This window comes from Dasypus novemcinctus, chromosome 23 (genome assembly GCF_030445035.2).
Source record: "Dasypus novemcinctus isolate mDasNov1 chromosome 23, mDasNov1.1.hap2, whole genome shotgun sequence".
Taxonomy (NCBI): domain Eukaryota; kingdom Metazoa; phylum Chordata; class Mammalia; order Cingulata; family Dasypodidae; genus Dasypus; species Dasypus novemcinctus.
This window is the reverse complement of record NC_080695.1, coordinates 36,443,088-36,457,009: the sequence shown is the minus strand read 5'-3', so window position 1 is coordinate 36,457,009 and position 13,922 is coordinate 36,443,088. Positions and strand designations below refer to the sequence as shown.

The window sequence follows — 13,922 nt, the reverse complement described above, 5'->3', positions numbered from 1 at the left end:
GCTCAGCATTGGAACTAGGTTTCAGTGTCTTGGCTGAACTTCAGATAAACTTGTTGGCTTGACCCTCATCCATCTGTAGGGTGCCTTAGAAATGGGGACTGGCATGAGTTATAGCAAACTTGGCTGTCTCATTTTCCTCTCACTACTGGGAATGTGCTTATTAAATGGAAAGAGGTGGTGAAACCCTCTGTATTTAAATTGTTCATTCTTCCTTACATTTTTGCCAAGTAAGTTGTTGAATTGGTGAAAATTAACTGAAGATTTGAGGTAATTACATGTAAATATTCACTGAATGACTGAGTGGGTAGATGGGTGTGTGGATGAATGGATGAACCTGCCTTCTTGAAGGAGTTTAACCGTCTCCACCACACATCCGCATTGCTTGGATACTCCAGGGAGGCAGCTACAAAGAGGGTAAGAAGAAAGGTATGGGGTTCTCGTCTCTGACATGCAGTTGCACTCTTGCAGGATTGAGAGTTCACTCATTCTGGACCATGGAGAGTGTCCCCAGCAGCCCTCAGCCCACGCAGTCGTACCCCTTGGAGGAGTTTCCCCAGAGAAGCCTGGAGCCAGGTGACATTGCAGTGCTGGTTCTGTACTTCCTCTTTGTCCTGGCTGTTGGACTATGGGTAAGCCAGGCTGGTGGGGAGTGGAGAGACAAGGAAAGGTCTGTCAGAGGCCCCCAGCTAACTCCATCATTTTGGGGTCAGTGATTGAGAAAGAGGAAGAAGCTAGCTGTTGCACTTTGAAAAACATCTAGTGTCGACAGGCACTTTGCTTAGCACTTTTACCTATGTTATCTGTTGTAATTTGCAAAGGCCCCTCTGAAGAAAATGCAATTGTTATACCCATTTTACAGATAAGGAAATTGAATCTCAAAGGAATTTAAGTAAGTGGATTCAAGTTAGGAGGGTGAGGCCAGAATCCCTTATTTTGAAGCCTATGCTCTCCCTTCCTCCCTCCTCCCTCCCTCCTTTCCTTCCCTCCTCCCTCCCTCCTTCCTTCCCTTCTTCCTTCCCTCCTTCCTTCCTTCCCTCCTTCCTTCCCTCCCTCCCTCCCTCCCTTCCTTCCTCCCTCCCTCCCTTCCTTCCTCCCTCCCTCCCTTCCTTCCCTCCTTCCTTCCTTCCTTCCTTCCTTCCTTCCTTCCTTCCTTCCTTCCCTCCCTCCCTCCCTCCCTTCCCTCCCTCTCTTCCTCCCTTCCTTCCTTCTTTAGCTTAAAAGAAGTTTATTTTCAAAGGTATTATAGTTACAAGGTTTATAAATAAAAACAACTTGAAACAAGTGAAAAGTCTCACTACTACCCCTCCCTCCACAAGTAATCACTGATATTAGCTTTTTAATATTTTACTGTATTCTTCCAATAAGACACATTATTCCTAAACAGAAGGTAGACTGTTATGCATATGATTTTGTACATTGCTGTTTTTCACTTAGCAGTTCCTCTTGGGTATCTATCCCTATCAGTACATTGAAGCTTTCCTATTCCAGTATTCCATTAGATGGCTGTACTATAATTTAACTAACCAGTCCCTAGCTGAGAGCCATCTGGATCTTTTCACACCTTTTACTATTACAAATTATGCTATAATGAATGTACAAACCTTGTACAGCCATTATTTTGGATGTGTGTACCTATAATGTAGGATAAATTTCTTGAAGTTGATTTGTCAACTTGTAATTTTGATAGTTTGTGTCAAATTGCCCTTCCAAGGTGTGGTACCAATCTGTACACCCATCAGCAATGTTTGAAACAGTCTGTTTGCCAGAACCTTGCTAACAGTCTACTGTGAAACTTGTGAATTGTTTTCAAACTGAAAGGGAAACATACATCTCAATGTAATGTTAGTATGCATTTCTTTAATTATGAGTGAGGCTAGACACCCTTACATATGGTTAATGGCTACTTATATTTCCTTTCTGTGAACTGTGGTTCTATATTTTTTGCCTGTTTTTATTAGGTTCTTGCCCTTTTTAAAAATCAATTTCTAGGAACTCTTTATATATTAAGGAGACTAGTACTTTTGGGAGAAGGGTGGTGGAGAAGAGATGCTAGGTCACCTGGTACAAAACTAAATGTGCCCATTTATATCTACTCATCTTTGGATCATTTCTCTAATCTTACCATTTAGCTTTCCCTCCTCTTGGTAAAGAAATGAAGAAATGTGCTGGACATCCCAAAGACTGTGGATGTCATCTTTCTCTGCTGTCCCCACCTTACCAGGAGATACCAAGATGGATGAAATGTCATTAATAATAAAGACATTCTAGTCAGACAGACTTGGGGATCAGGGTAAGAGATAGGGTTAGAGTTAGGGTGAGGGTCAGAGTCCCAGGGAATCTGTATTTTGATAATAGGTGACTCTGATGTCACTGGTTTGGGAAGCTTCGGTTTAGATGACCCTTTTCATATGCTTTTCAGCACAAGGGGTTCTTGATTCTTAGAAAATACTTCCTGTGTCAGGATTTAGCAGGATTGAGCTAGTCTTTTTCTATAAAAAGATAATTTTTAGGGACTGGAAAAGCTACCATTTGGTGCCATCTAACATCCAGAGGAAAAATTCCCTCATCAACATCTGCACCCAGAGGTTCAGAGAAGTTAAGCAATTTATTCAGTATCACACAGGATACTTAACGGCTAAAATGTCCACTTGAACACTTTGAATGACAAGAAGCTCACTCTTTCTGAAGATGGTTTTGTAGACCAGCCAAGAACATGGGCTCCAAAATTAGGCTGATCTGGGTTTGAATTCCCAGCCCTGCCACTCTCTAGAAATATGAAACTAGATTAGTAACTTTACTTTTCAGCCTGAATTTCTTCATCTGTCAGATAGGCTTAATAATACCTACTTCATAGTTATTGATAAGGATTAAAATGATATAATGGTTTAAAAATGCTTAGCATTGTATCTTGCACATAGCAAACACTCAATATGTGGTATTCATTATGCACTATCTTAGACAAGCCATGGGTCTAAAACTCATATGCCTGGGGAAGCTAAGCAAGTTAACATAAATTTGTGAAACAGGGAATGGTGGGGACCATGTTGACCTGAAGAGTTTATGTCTCCTTTAAAATATTTAAATTCAAAATTTCTTAAAATCTATGGATCAGTCAAAACATAATAGCCCTTTGGACTCCCAGTTAGCAATTCCTGGTCTAGGCCATTTTTGGATGACTCTGATTGCTAATACTCTTCCTTCACCCACCCCTTTTCTTTGTTTTAGTCCACAGTGAAGACCAAAAGAGACACAGTGAAAGGCTACTTCCTGGCTGGTGGGAACATGGTGTGGTGGCCAGTAAGTGTCTTTGGTTCAAGTCACTTCTCCAAGAATCTTCATGTGTTGATTTTCTGCCCATTGTTTGCTCTCAGGACTCTTGGGTTCCTTGTTTCCTGGAGGCCACAGTCTAAACTAGACAAGGTTTAGCTCTAACTCAAATATACTTAAACAAAAAGAGAAGTTATCAGCTTACCTAAGTGAAAGATCTAGGATTAGGACTGTTTCAGGTATGGTTGATGATTATAGGAGCTGAAAAATGCTCCCAGGTCCTGGTTTCCCTATCTAACCACCTACCAAGATATTAATATCTATCTATCATCCCTTTACCTACCTACCTACCTACCAAACTCCCTACCTAATTCTCTTTTGGGTTCAGGGCATTATTCCCAAATTGGTTCACCTTTCACATCAACAAGATGGCAGAACTTTCACCCTGTTAAGTTCCAGCCAAGCATGGGTAGAGTACCTGTCTCCATGGTAATATTCCTGTAAAATATCTCATCTCTGATTGAGTCCCATGCCCATCCCTGAGACAATCACTTAGCCATGGTGGTTTGATGTGCTGATTGGCTCAAGCTTTCTTAATGCCTTAACTGGGGGAGAGGAGATGGAGCCTCTCCTGATGTATATGGGATGAGAAATGAGAGAGGTTAGGGCCTGAAAGAAAATTGGAGGCCATTACTAGAAGGAAGAGTAGCAACTGAGAACACAAGTAACAAAGTGCAAAGAAAGCCCATTAGTATTTTCAAGTGTATTTAATGACACACACACACACACACACACACACCTCTATTTCATGAGCCACAGGTAGGAGATCAGAAATAATAGTTTTACTTATGTTCTCCTAATATAAGGGGAACTCTCTGAACTAACAAAAGGGAGGTCATCTCCCATAATCAGAGAGTCCAAAAAAATGGAGGGTTTAAGATGCAGAGATAAGAGGTATCTGAGTGTCTGGTGAGTGAAATTTCTGAATACAATGACCGCACTCACTGTTCTCAAATGGTGTCAACAATATACTTTGAGTTTTATTTTCAACTAACTCCTTCAACAAATATTCCCAATAAAGGTAACTACATAGGTACATATAAAAGACAGGATATATGCATTTTTATTATACTCCACTATCCTGTCTGATTTAAAAGACAACTGCGTAAATTAATAATTATAAATCAGTATTAATTGGTATAAATATATAAATATGTATTTTGTATGATAATAATGGCACAAAGGAGAGGGAAAAGAATGGACTTATATAGGAGCAAAGTGTTTTGTTCTCTTGATTTTAAGGTGGTATTAATATTAATCATATTTTAAATTAAGAAAATAACTTTAATGTAGTAAAAGAAACAATAATGACACAATAGAAAATATCTTTAACACAAAAGAAGGCAGAAGCAGAGAAATAGGGGAACAAAAAAGATGTAAGACATGTAGAAAATACATGGCAACATGGTAGGTGTAAATCCTATCTTACCAGTGTTACTGCAGATTTAAATGGATTAAATACTCTGATCAAAAAGCAGATATTGGCAGAATGGATTAAAAAAATCATGGTCCAACTCTATTTTATCAAAAAGAGGCACACTTTAGATTCAAATACTCAAATAAGTGGAAAGTAAAAAGATGAAATGATATACCATGCAAATGGTAACCAAAAATGGAGCAGGAGTGACTACCACACAAAATAGACTTTAAGACAAAAAATTATTTAGAGTCAAGCAGAGACATTTTATAATGATAAAGGGGTCAACCCATAAGGAAGATAAAATAATTATAAACATATATGCACCTAATAACAGGTCTCACAGAAACAAAGCAAGAGCTGACAGAATTGAAGAAAGAAATAAACAATCCAACAATAATAGTTGGATATTTCAATATAACACTTTCAATAATGGAAAGAACAACTAGAAGAAGATCAAAACGGAAAAAGAAGATTAGATTTGAACTACTATATAAACCTAACAGACATTGATAATCCTCCACCCCAAAACAGCTGCTTACATATTCTTCTAAATATACATGCAGCACTCTCCACTATAGCCCATATGTTAGACCATAAATAAGTCTCATAAATTTAAAAGGATTGAAGTTTATGAAATATATGTTCTCTGTCCACAACGGATAAGAGGTCAACAGCAGAAAGAAGTTTAGGAAATTCACAAAACGTGGAAATTAAACAACACATTCCTAAATAACCAATTGGTCAAAGAAGAAATCACAAGGGAAATTAGAAAATATCTTGAGATGAATGAAAACTAAAATACAACATACCAAAACTTATGATAAAGCAGAGTTCAGAGGGAAATTTATACTGTAAACACCTATATTAAAAAAAAAAGAAGCAAGATGTCAAGTCAATAATAAACTTTCTCACTAAGAAACTAGAAAAAGATGAGCAAAGTAAGCTAAAACAAGCAGAAAGAAGGAAAATAAAGAGTAGAGTGGAAATAGATGAAATAATGAATAGAAAAGCAATAGAGAAGATCAATGAAACCAAAAGTCAGTTTTTAAAAAAGATCAATAAAATTGACAGGCTTCTGCCAGAATGACCAAGAGAAAAAGAGAAGACTCAAATTATTAGATTCAGAAATGAAAGAGGGGACAATAATACCAATCTTAAAGAAATAAAAGAATTATAAAGGAATACTATGACTAAGTGCATGCCAAAAATAGATACTCAAGATGAAATGATTAAATTCCTAGAAAGATACAGACTATTGAAATAGACTCAAGACAAATAGAAAACCTGAATTATATCTATAAAAGGAAAAAAATATTGATTAGCAATCACAAAACTTCTCACAAAGAAAAATTCTGTCATGTTTAAAAAATTAACTCCATTGCTTAACAAACTCTTCCAAAGATTACAAGAGTAGAGAAACTTTCTATAGTATTATACTATAATATTCCTCATAGTATTAATTACACTGATACCAAAACCAGGCAAAGACATTGAAAAGGGGAAAAAAACCTACAAAATGATATTTCTGATGAATGTAGGCTCAAAAATATTCAATAAACAATCCAGCAACATATAAAAATACCATGATTTATCCTAGGAATGCAAGATTAGTTCAACAGGCAAAATAGACAATTAATGTAAAACACCATACTAATAGAATTAAGTACAAAAACCACATCATCATGACAACAGACAGAAAAATAATTTGACAGAACCCAACACCTTTTAGTGATAAAAACACTCAACAAACTAAGAAAAGAAGGGAATTTCCTCAACCTGATAAAGGACATCTACAAAAACTCACAGCTAACATCACACTTAATAGTGAAAGACTGAATGCTTTCCCCCATGATCAAGAACAAGGCAAGGATGACCCCTCTCACCACTTCTGTTCAACTTTGTACTGGAGGTTCTAGCCATGGCAATTTGGCAGGAAAAAGACGTAAAAATCATTCAGCTTGAAAAAGAAGAACTAAAGCTTTCTCTGTTAGCAGATTACATGATATTGTATGATATTGTAGGAAACCTAAAGTAATACACACACACACACAATCATAAAGCTAATAAATGAGTTCAGTAAGTTTTCAGAATATAAGATTAATAAATAAAATTCAATTGTATTTCTATACACTATCAATGAACAATCTGAAAATGAAATTAAGGAAACAATTCCATTTACAACAGCAACAAAAAAGATAAAATACTTAGGAATAAATTTAGTAAAACAAATGCAACATTTATACCCTGAAAACATTGAAAGAATTCAAGGAAGAACTAAATGATTGAGAGGACATCGGTGTTCATGGATTTAGAAATAACTATTGTTAAGATGGCAATATTCTCCAACTTGATCTACAGATTCAATGCAATCCCTATCAAAATCTCATCTGCCTTTACTTTTTGGAGACATTTACAAGCTGACTCTAAAATTCATAAGGAAATGCAAGTGGTCCAGAATAATCAAAACAGTCTTTAAAAGGAAGAACAAAGTTGGAGAACTCAAACTGTTCAATTTCAAAACTTACTACAAAACTATCATACTCAAGAGATTGTGGTACTGGTATGAAAAATGATACAGCTCAATGAAATAATTCCATATGTGTATAGTCAATTGATTTTCAACATGGATGCCAAGACAATTCAATGGGACAAAGAATAGTCTTTGTCAAATGGTACTCAGACAAGTGGATATTCACATGCAAAAAAATGAAGTTGGGCCCTTATCTCATACCATATTAAAAAATTAACACAAAATGGACCAAAGACTTAAATGTAAAAGCTAAAAATCATAAGACTCTTAGAAGAAAACATAGGTGTATTGTTTGTGATCTTGGACTGGACCATGGTTTCATAGCTATGACACCCCAGAGCACAAGTAACGGCAACAAAATAATAAATTGGACTTTATCAAGATAAAAATATCTATTTTCACAGCAAAGGACACTATTAAGAGAATAAAAAGACAAACCGTAGAATGGGGGAAAATATTTGCCAATCATTTATCTGATAAGGGACTAGTATCCAGAATGTATAAAGAACTCTGTTAAGACTCAACAAGTTAAAAAGACAAATAACTCAAGTAAAAACTGAGTAAAGGGAAACGGACTTGGCCCAGTGGTTAGGGCGTCCGTCTACCACATGGGAGGTCTGCGGTTCAAACCCCGGGCCTCCTTGACCCGTGTGGAGCTGGCCCATGCGCAGTGCTGATGCCCGCAAGGAGTGCCGTGCCACGCAGGGGTGTCCCCCGCGTAGGGGAGCCCCACGCGCAAGGAGTGCGCCCCGTAAAGAGAGCTGCCCAGCATGAAAGAAAGTGCAGCCTGCCCAGGAATGGCGCCGCCCACACTTCCTGTGCCACTGACGACAACAGAAGTGGACAAAGAAACAAGACGCAGCAAATAGACACAGAGAACAGACAACCGGGCGGGGGAGAATAAATAAATAAATAAATCTTTAAAAAAAAAAAAAGAGTAAAATTGAAGTAGACATTTTCCTATAAAGGATATATATGTACCTGAAAGGACACCCAGTACCATTACTTATGAAGGAAATGTAGATCAAAACTGCAATTTGATACAACTTCGTACCCACTAGGATTGTGGTAATAAAACATATAGATAATAACAACTGTTGAAAAGAATTTGGAAATATTTCAACCCCTGTGCACTTCTGGTGCAATTGTAAAATGCTACTTCAGATAATATTAGGCAGTTCCCCAAAAGTTAAACATAGATTTACCATATGACCCAGCAATTCCATGCCTAGGTATATACCCAAGAGAATTGATGAATGGATATGCAAAATATGGTGTAGGCATATAATGGAATTTTTTTGTTAGTTTATTTTTAAAACAAATTTTTTTAAAAAAATTTCATAATGAAATATTATTCAGCCATAAAAAGGAATATATGCTGCAACATGGATGAACCTTGACAATATAATGCTAAGTCAAAGAAGCCAGGCACAAAGAATCACTTTATATGATTCATTTACAAGAAATGTCTAGAGTAGGAAAATCCATAGAAACCAAAAGTAGGCTAATAATTGTTAGGGGCTGAGGGAGGGGGATGTGGAGTATCTGCTACTGGGTATAGGGTTTCTTTTAGTGGTGATGAAAATGTTTTGGAATTAAATAGTGGTGCTGATTGCAAAACTCTATGAATAGCCACTGAATTAGGTACTTAAAAGGATGAATTTAATGGTAGGTGAGTTATATCTCAATTGAAAAATGGCAAAAGTACATGCAGAATGGGTGGGATTGTAGCCATTTTAGGAAACAGCTTACTGCATATGAACTTGGAATGATTGAATCTTGGCTCTGCCATTTATTGGCTATATGAGTTTAGGATAGCAACCTAACCTCTCTCCTATTTCATTTCCTCATTCCTAAAATAAAGGGTTGTGATTATTGACTTAGCATTTGCTTTGAGCTTAGCATATAGTAAATGCTCAAAACCCTAGTAGGTGTGTTATCATCAAGGAAGTTATAATATAGTGATGCAAAGTGATATATTACCAACTGATCTAAGAGTGATATTAAAGAAAACAGGGTCCTGGTGGAACAGAGAGGAAGATTTGATGAATTTTTACCAGTGGATTACATTACAGGGGCTATGTCCATATCATCTCCCTACATATCTCCCCCCCATGAGGTGGGTGCCATTATCACCCACATTTTACTGACCTGGACACTGAGGCTCAGAATAGATAACTGGATTGCCCAAGGACAGCCAGCTAGTAGGTAAAGATTTGAGACTGGACTTCACACTGCCTCCTAGAGGATAAAAGGGATTTTGGTTGAGTTGGCACTCATCCCGTCTTCCCCAAACCCAGACAGAATGAGAACTCAGGTGTCCTATGAAAAACCCTGTGTTGGTATAGTAATATTGGGGATCCTGACCCTGAGGGACCTTGAGGGTGGAGCCAGGAATCTCCTTTTCGTTTAACTCATTTCCTGAGATACTCCTTACCTTGGCTGATCCTGGGCTGTAACTCAAGAAAGTACCACATTATCCATCTGGGCAGTGGAGGTTGGGGATCTGCTCAGAATTACAGTCACAGGGTGTCAGCACTGGAAGGAATATTAGAGACTATGTCATTCCATCCACCACCCATTTTACATTGTGGGAAACTGAGACTTAGACAGTGTAAATGATTCATCTATGTTGAGTGTCTTAGTCAAAGTTATTTTTGTTGTGAGTATTAGAAACGCACTCAGGCTGGCTTAGATAATAGGGGGTCTATTACAGTGACGCAGGACTTGCCCTTAGGCCTCTCAGCGTGTGAGTACTAAAGACAGAAGCCAAGAGTAAATACTAGCAGTGATGAGTACATGTCTGAACACACTCCTCACCCCTGTCACACACACACCTCCCTGGTTTATACATCTCAAAGTATATGTATCCCAGTTCAAAATTTCCTGGGGAGAGGGTATAATTGGCCTAGCTTGGGTCAGGTGCCCACTCTTGGTCCAATCCAGTGAGGCCGGGGATTGGTGTCATTGAATGCTGCCTTGGCCACTTAGACTTCTACCAGGAGGAGGGCTATCTACTTTGATCAGTTAGAAATAGAGATGAGAGTAATGCAGATTTCCTAATTCTTAGCATGAAGCACTTTCTGCAATACCTGTCATCCTTTCTCACAGGGATGCTGCATACAGTTGTTGAATTTGTGTACTGTACAACCTTAGGGGATACAATTTATACTGTAGGCATCCTAGATGTATGTGTGCTATGCTACTTTCTAATAGGTGGAAATAAAATAATCTTGGGAAAGGAGAGTCTTTTTCTAATTTGTCCAAAAGGTGTCCAACAGACTAAGGATGGCCGTGCTGCTCCTGTTTAGCCTTCTGTCTTGGTCTGTTTGGGGCAAGACAGGAACCTAGGGGTGGGGAGCAGGTGCCTCAGATCCAGACTCCAAGATCTGACTCATCCATCTCCTTATAGGTAGGTGCATCCCTGTTTGCCAGCAATGTTGGGAGTGGACATTTCATTGGCCTGGCAGGGTCAGGTGCTGCTGCAGGCATTTCTGTATCTGCATATGAGCTTAACGTGAGTATTTTATTCAGGGCACAGACACCTCACCCTTCACCTAATAGATACATCCTAGGGGAAAGTCGTGTGCATGCCTTGCATTTTACAAAGTGGAATGGTGCTGTATGGAAAAAAAAAAAAGGAAGAAAGAAAGAGGAATCTTCAAAGGAGCTTCAAGACTAAGCTTCAAGAGTAAGCAAGGGTCAGACTTGGTCTGCAAGTCTTAGGCATCCCTGTGCTCTCTTAATGGAGGTCCATAGGCCATGACCCCAACAAGCAAGGCTAGGGAGAAGAGGGCTCAGGGTCCCTCCCTTGCTGATTCAGAAGAAGGAAGTTATCATGCTTCTGGAGGGTATTTCTGTGCATTTAGAGATCAGCTTGTCATGACCAAAATTATGTGGCTCAGTGGTTCGTCTTTTGATTGCCCCACTGATACCCAAGACAGAAGACGCAGTCTTCTGTGTAGCAGAGCTCATTCAGGATATGATTTTCACCAGGAGAAGGCAGGATGTGTAAATGAATAATGATCTTATCTTCATAACAATTGACAAGTGATTACTCTACACTCGGTACACAAAGTTAAGCACATTTTGTACATTTTCATATTATGGGACTCAATTCCAGACTAGAACCAGACTACCTGGGTTCCCATCCTGGCTCCAATACCTACAAGCTGTGTGACCTCGGGCAAGTTACTCAACCTCCCTGAGCCCCCAGTTCTCTTACATAAAAGAGGGTTAATAATGAATTAATGCTTGCAAAGGGGAAAAAGAAGGCCTGGCTTATAGTAAGTGCATAGTAAATACCATCTCACGGATTCCTTGCAACAACCCAGTGATGCACCGTTACCCCATTTGGCAGATGAGGAGAATGAGTCTCAGGACCTCTGCACACTTTCCCTGCAGCACCAGATACTCATTGCCATGGCAGTCTTAGAGCCCAGACTTGCCTGACCTCATAGCCTGTGTTTTAACCACTGCCATGGACTGGAGGGAGCATAGCTGGATGAAGGAGGATGGTGTGGGGAGTTCAAGAGTCAGAGATGGCAGGAGTTGCAAAAGGCTGCTATTCCCACCCTTCCCCACACAACATCCCCTCCTCCCCCTTTTACAAATGGAAATAAATATGAAGGCCCAGGGAGGGTGAGCCACTCAAGAGAGGGAGCCCCAGGGTGCAGAGGGAAACCCAAATGGGCATCTTGATGTGGGCAGGTTGCTGAGAGCCTGTGTTTTCTTGGTAGGGCTTATTTTCTGTGCTGATGTTGTCCTGGATCTTCCTCCCTATCTATATCGCTGGTCAGGTAAGTCTGAAGGGAATGGGGAGACACTTTGGGAAAGTAAACCCTGCCTCCCCTCCTTCCTACCACCCTTTCTTCCTCCCGGGAACATTCATTAGACAGCTACTGAAGGGTCCCAGCACTGATGGGAGGATGGGAGGATGCCTGGATGACACAGTTAGGAACCGTATCCTGAGCAGTTCTTTAGTAACCAGCATCCAAGATGTACACGGGGCTTTTCACACAAATATAAGACTCACAGTCTATTTTAAATGTGAAACCCATATGTCAAAGTTCTTGCTAAAAAAATATGATGCAGCGATTTTTCTTTCTTTCTTTGCAAACAAAGTAATATTGCTTTAGGCTTTTTGAAAAAATAGATTAAAAATCATTTATGATATTATTGAAAATTTTGTGTCCCTAATACCATCTAGATTTTATTCCATCCTATCAAGCATGCCAAGATCATAGATTATCACCATGCTGTTCATGAAGCAATCACTTATTTTAACTTTTTATCACAGAAATTTTTAGAAAGTATACAAGATATAAAAATCTATAATAGGGAAGCAAATGAATGCCTGCTTCTCACATGGAAGGTCCCAGGTTCGGTTCCTGGTGCCTCCTGAAAAAACAAAAACAAACAACAAGCAAACAAACGAAAAATCCAACTCAGGGAGGCTGATGTGGCTCAGGTGTTGAGTGCTGGCTTCCCACATTCAATCCCTGGCCCCAGTACATTTTAAAAAGGAAAATACAAGCCACAAAATGGGAGAACACTTTTTCAAAAAGTCTATATAATGATCAAAGGTATAATTTAAAAAAATACTTTCTAGATATTAGATTTTTTTTAGGAGGCTCCAGGACTTGGTGCTCAACCGCTTAGCTAAATCTGCTCCCCAGTGATAGCTGTGTTTTGTTTTGTTTTGTTTGTTTTGTTTTTAGGATGTGTTGGGGATCAAATCTAGGACCTTGTACATGGGAAGCAGGCACTCAACCACTTTAGCTTTAGCCACTCCCCCTAGCTTCCCCCTGCCCTGAGTTGGCTCCTTCATCTGTCTGCTCATTGTGTCTGCTAGTATCTGTTCATTGTGTCTGCTCATCTTCTTTTAGGAGGCACTGGGAACTGAACCTGGAACCTCCCATGTGGGAGGTGGGTGCTCAACTGCTTAAGCCACATCTGCTCCCCCTCTAAGTTTTAATGTAGTCATATTTATCAGCTTTCCTCAATGGTTACTGCCTTTTATGCCTTGCTTAAAATTTTTTTTCCTACTCCAAGGTCATGAAGATATTCTTCTATATTATCTTCTAGAACTTTTCCCATTTACATCTATTATCCACCTAAAATTGATTTTTGTCTATCATATTTTGAGTCTAAGATAATACTGATACTACCTACCAAGAAAATTACAGACCTATTTTACTTATGAATATGGATTTTAAAAACTTAAATAAATTGAACTCAGTATTGTGTTAAAGGTTGCCTCATCATTGTTAAGAGGGGGTTAATCCCACATTTTAATATTAGGTAATCTATTTTCATTTTTTAAAAAATCACACCCCTATGTAAGAAAAGAAAATCCATATACCCTGCCATTCAGCTGGGATTAGGTAAAGCATTTTGTTTTTCATAATATCAAGGTTGAGATAATGTGGATGAATATTAATAAGAAAACTTCCCACTAGATATCAATAGCAAACCACTAAGTTGTGATAACCAAAAATGTCTACAGACATTGCCAAATGTTTCCTGGGTGACAAAATCATCTTCAGTTGAGAATCACTGCACCATACTATCTGTCTTTCCCGTTAGACTATAAGCAGAAGGGCTAGGATCATTTCAGTTTTCTCCCATTATCTAGAATAGAGT

At 38.7% G+C, this 13,922-nt stretch overlaps 1 protein-coding gene across 4 annotated transcripts in view; it reads left to right on the top strand.

Moving 5' to 3' along the window:
- SLC5A11 (solute carrier family 5 member 11) overlaps positions 1-13,922 on the top strand; it is an 83,335-nt gene that overhangs the window by 15,545 nt on the left and 53,868 nt on the right. For all 4 annotated transcript variants that reach the window (XM_004477078.3, XM_004477077.3, XM_058286255.2 and 1 more), the window contains 4 exons: positions 469-629; positions 3,226-3,297; positions 10,690-10,794; positions 12,017-12,076. In XM_004477078.3, coding sequence (XP_004477135.1) covers positions 495-629; positions 3,226-3,297; positions 10,690-10,794; positions 12,017-12,076 — 372 coding nt within the window. In that variant the 5' untranslated portion in view covers positions 469-494. The remainder of the gene's footprint in view (positions 1-468; positions 630-3,225; positions 3,298-10,689; positions 10,795-12,016; positions 12,077-13,922) is intronic.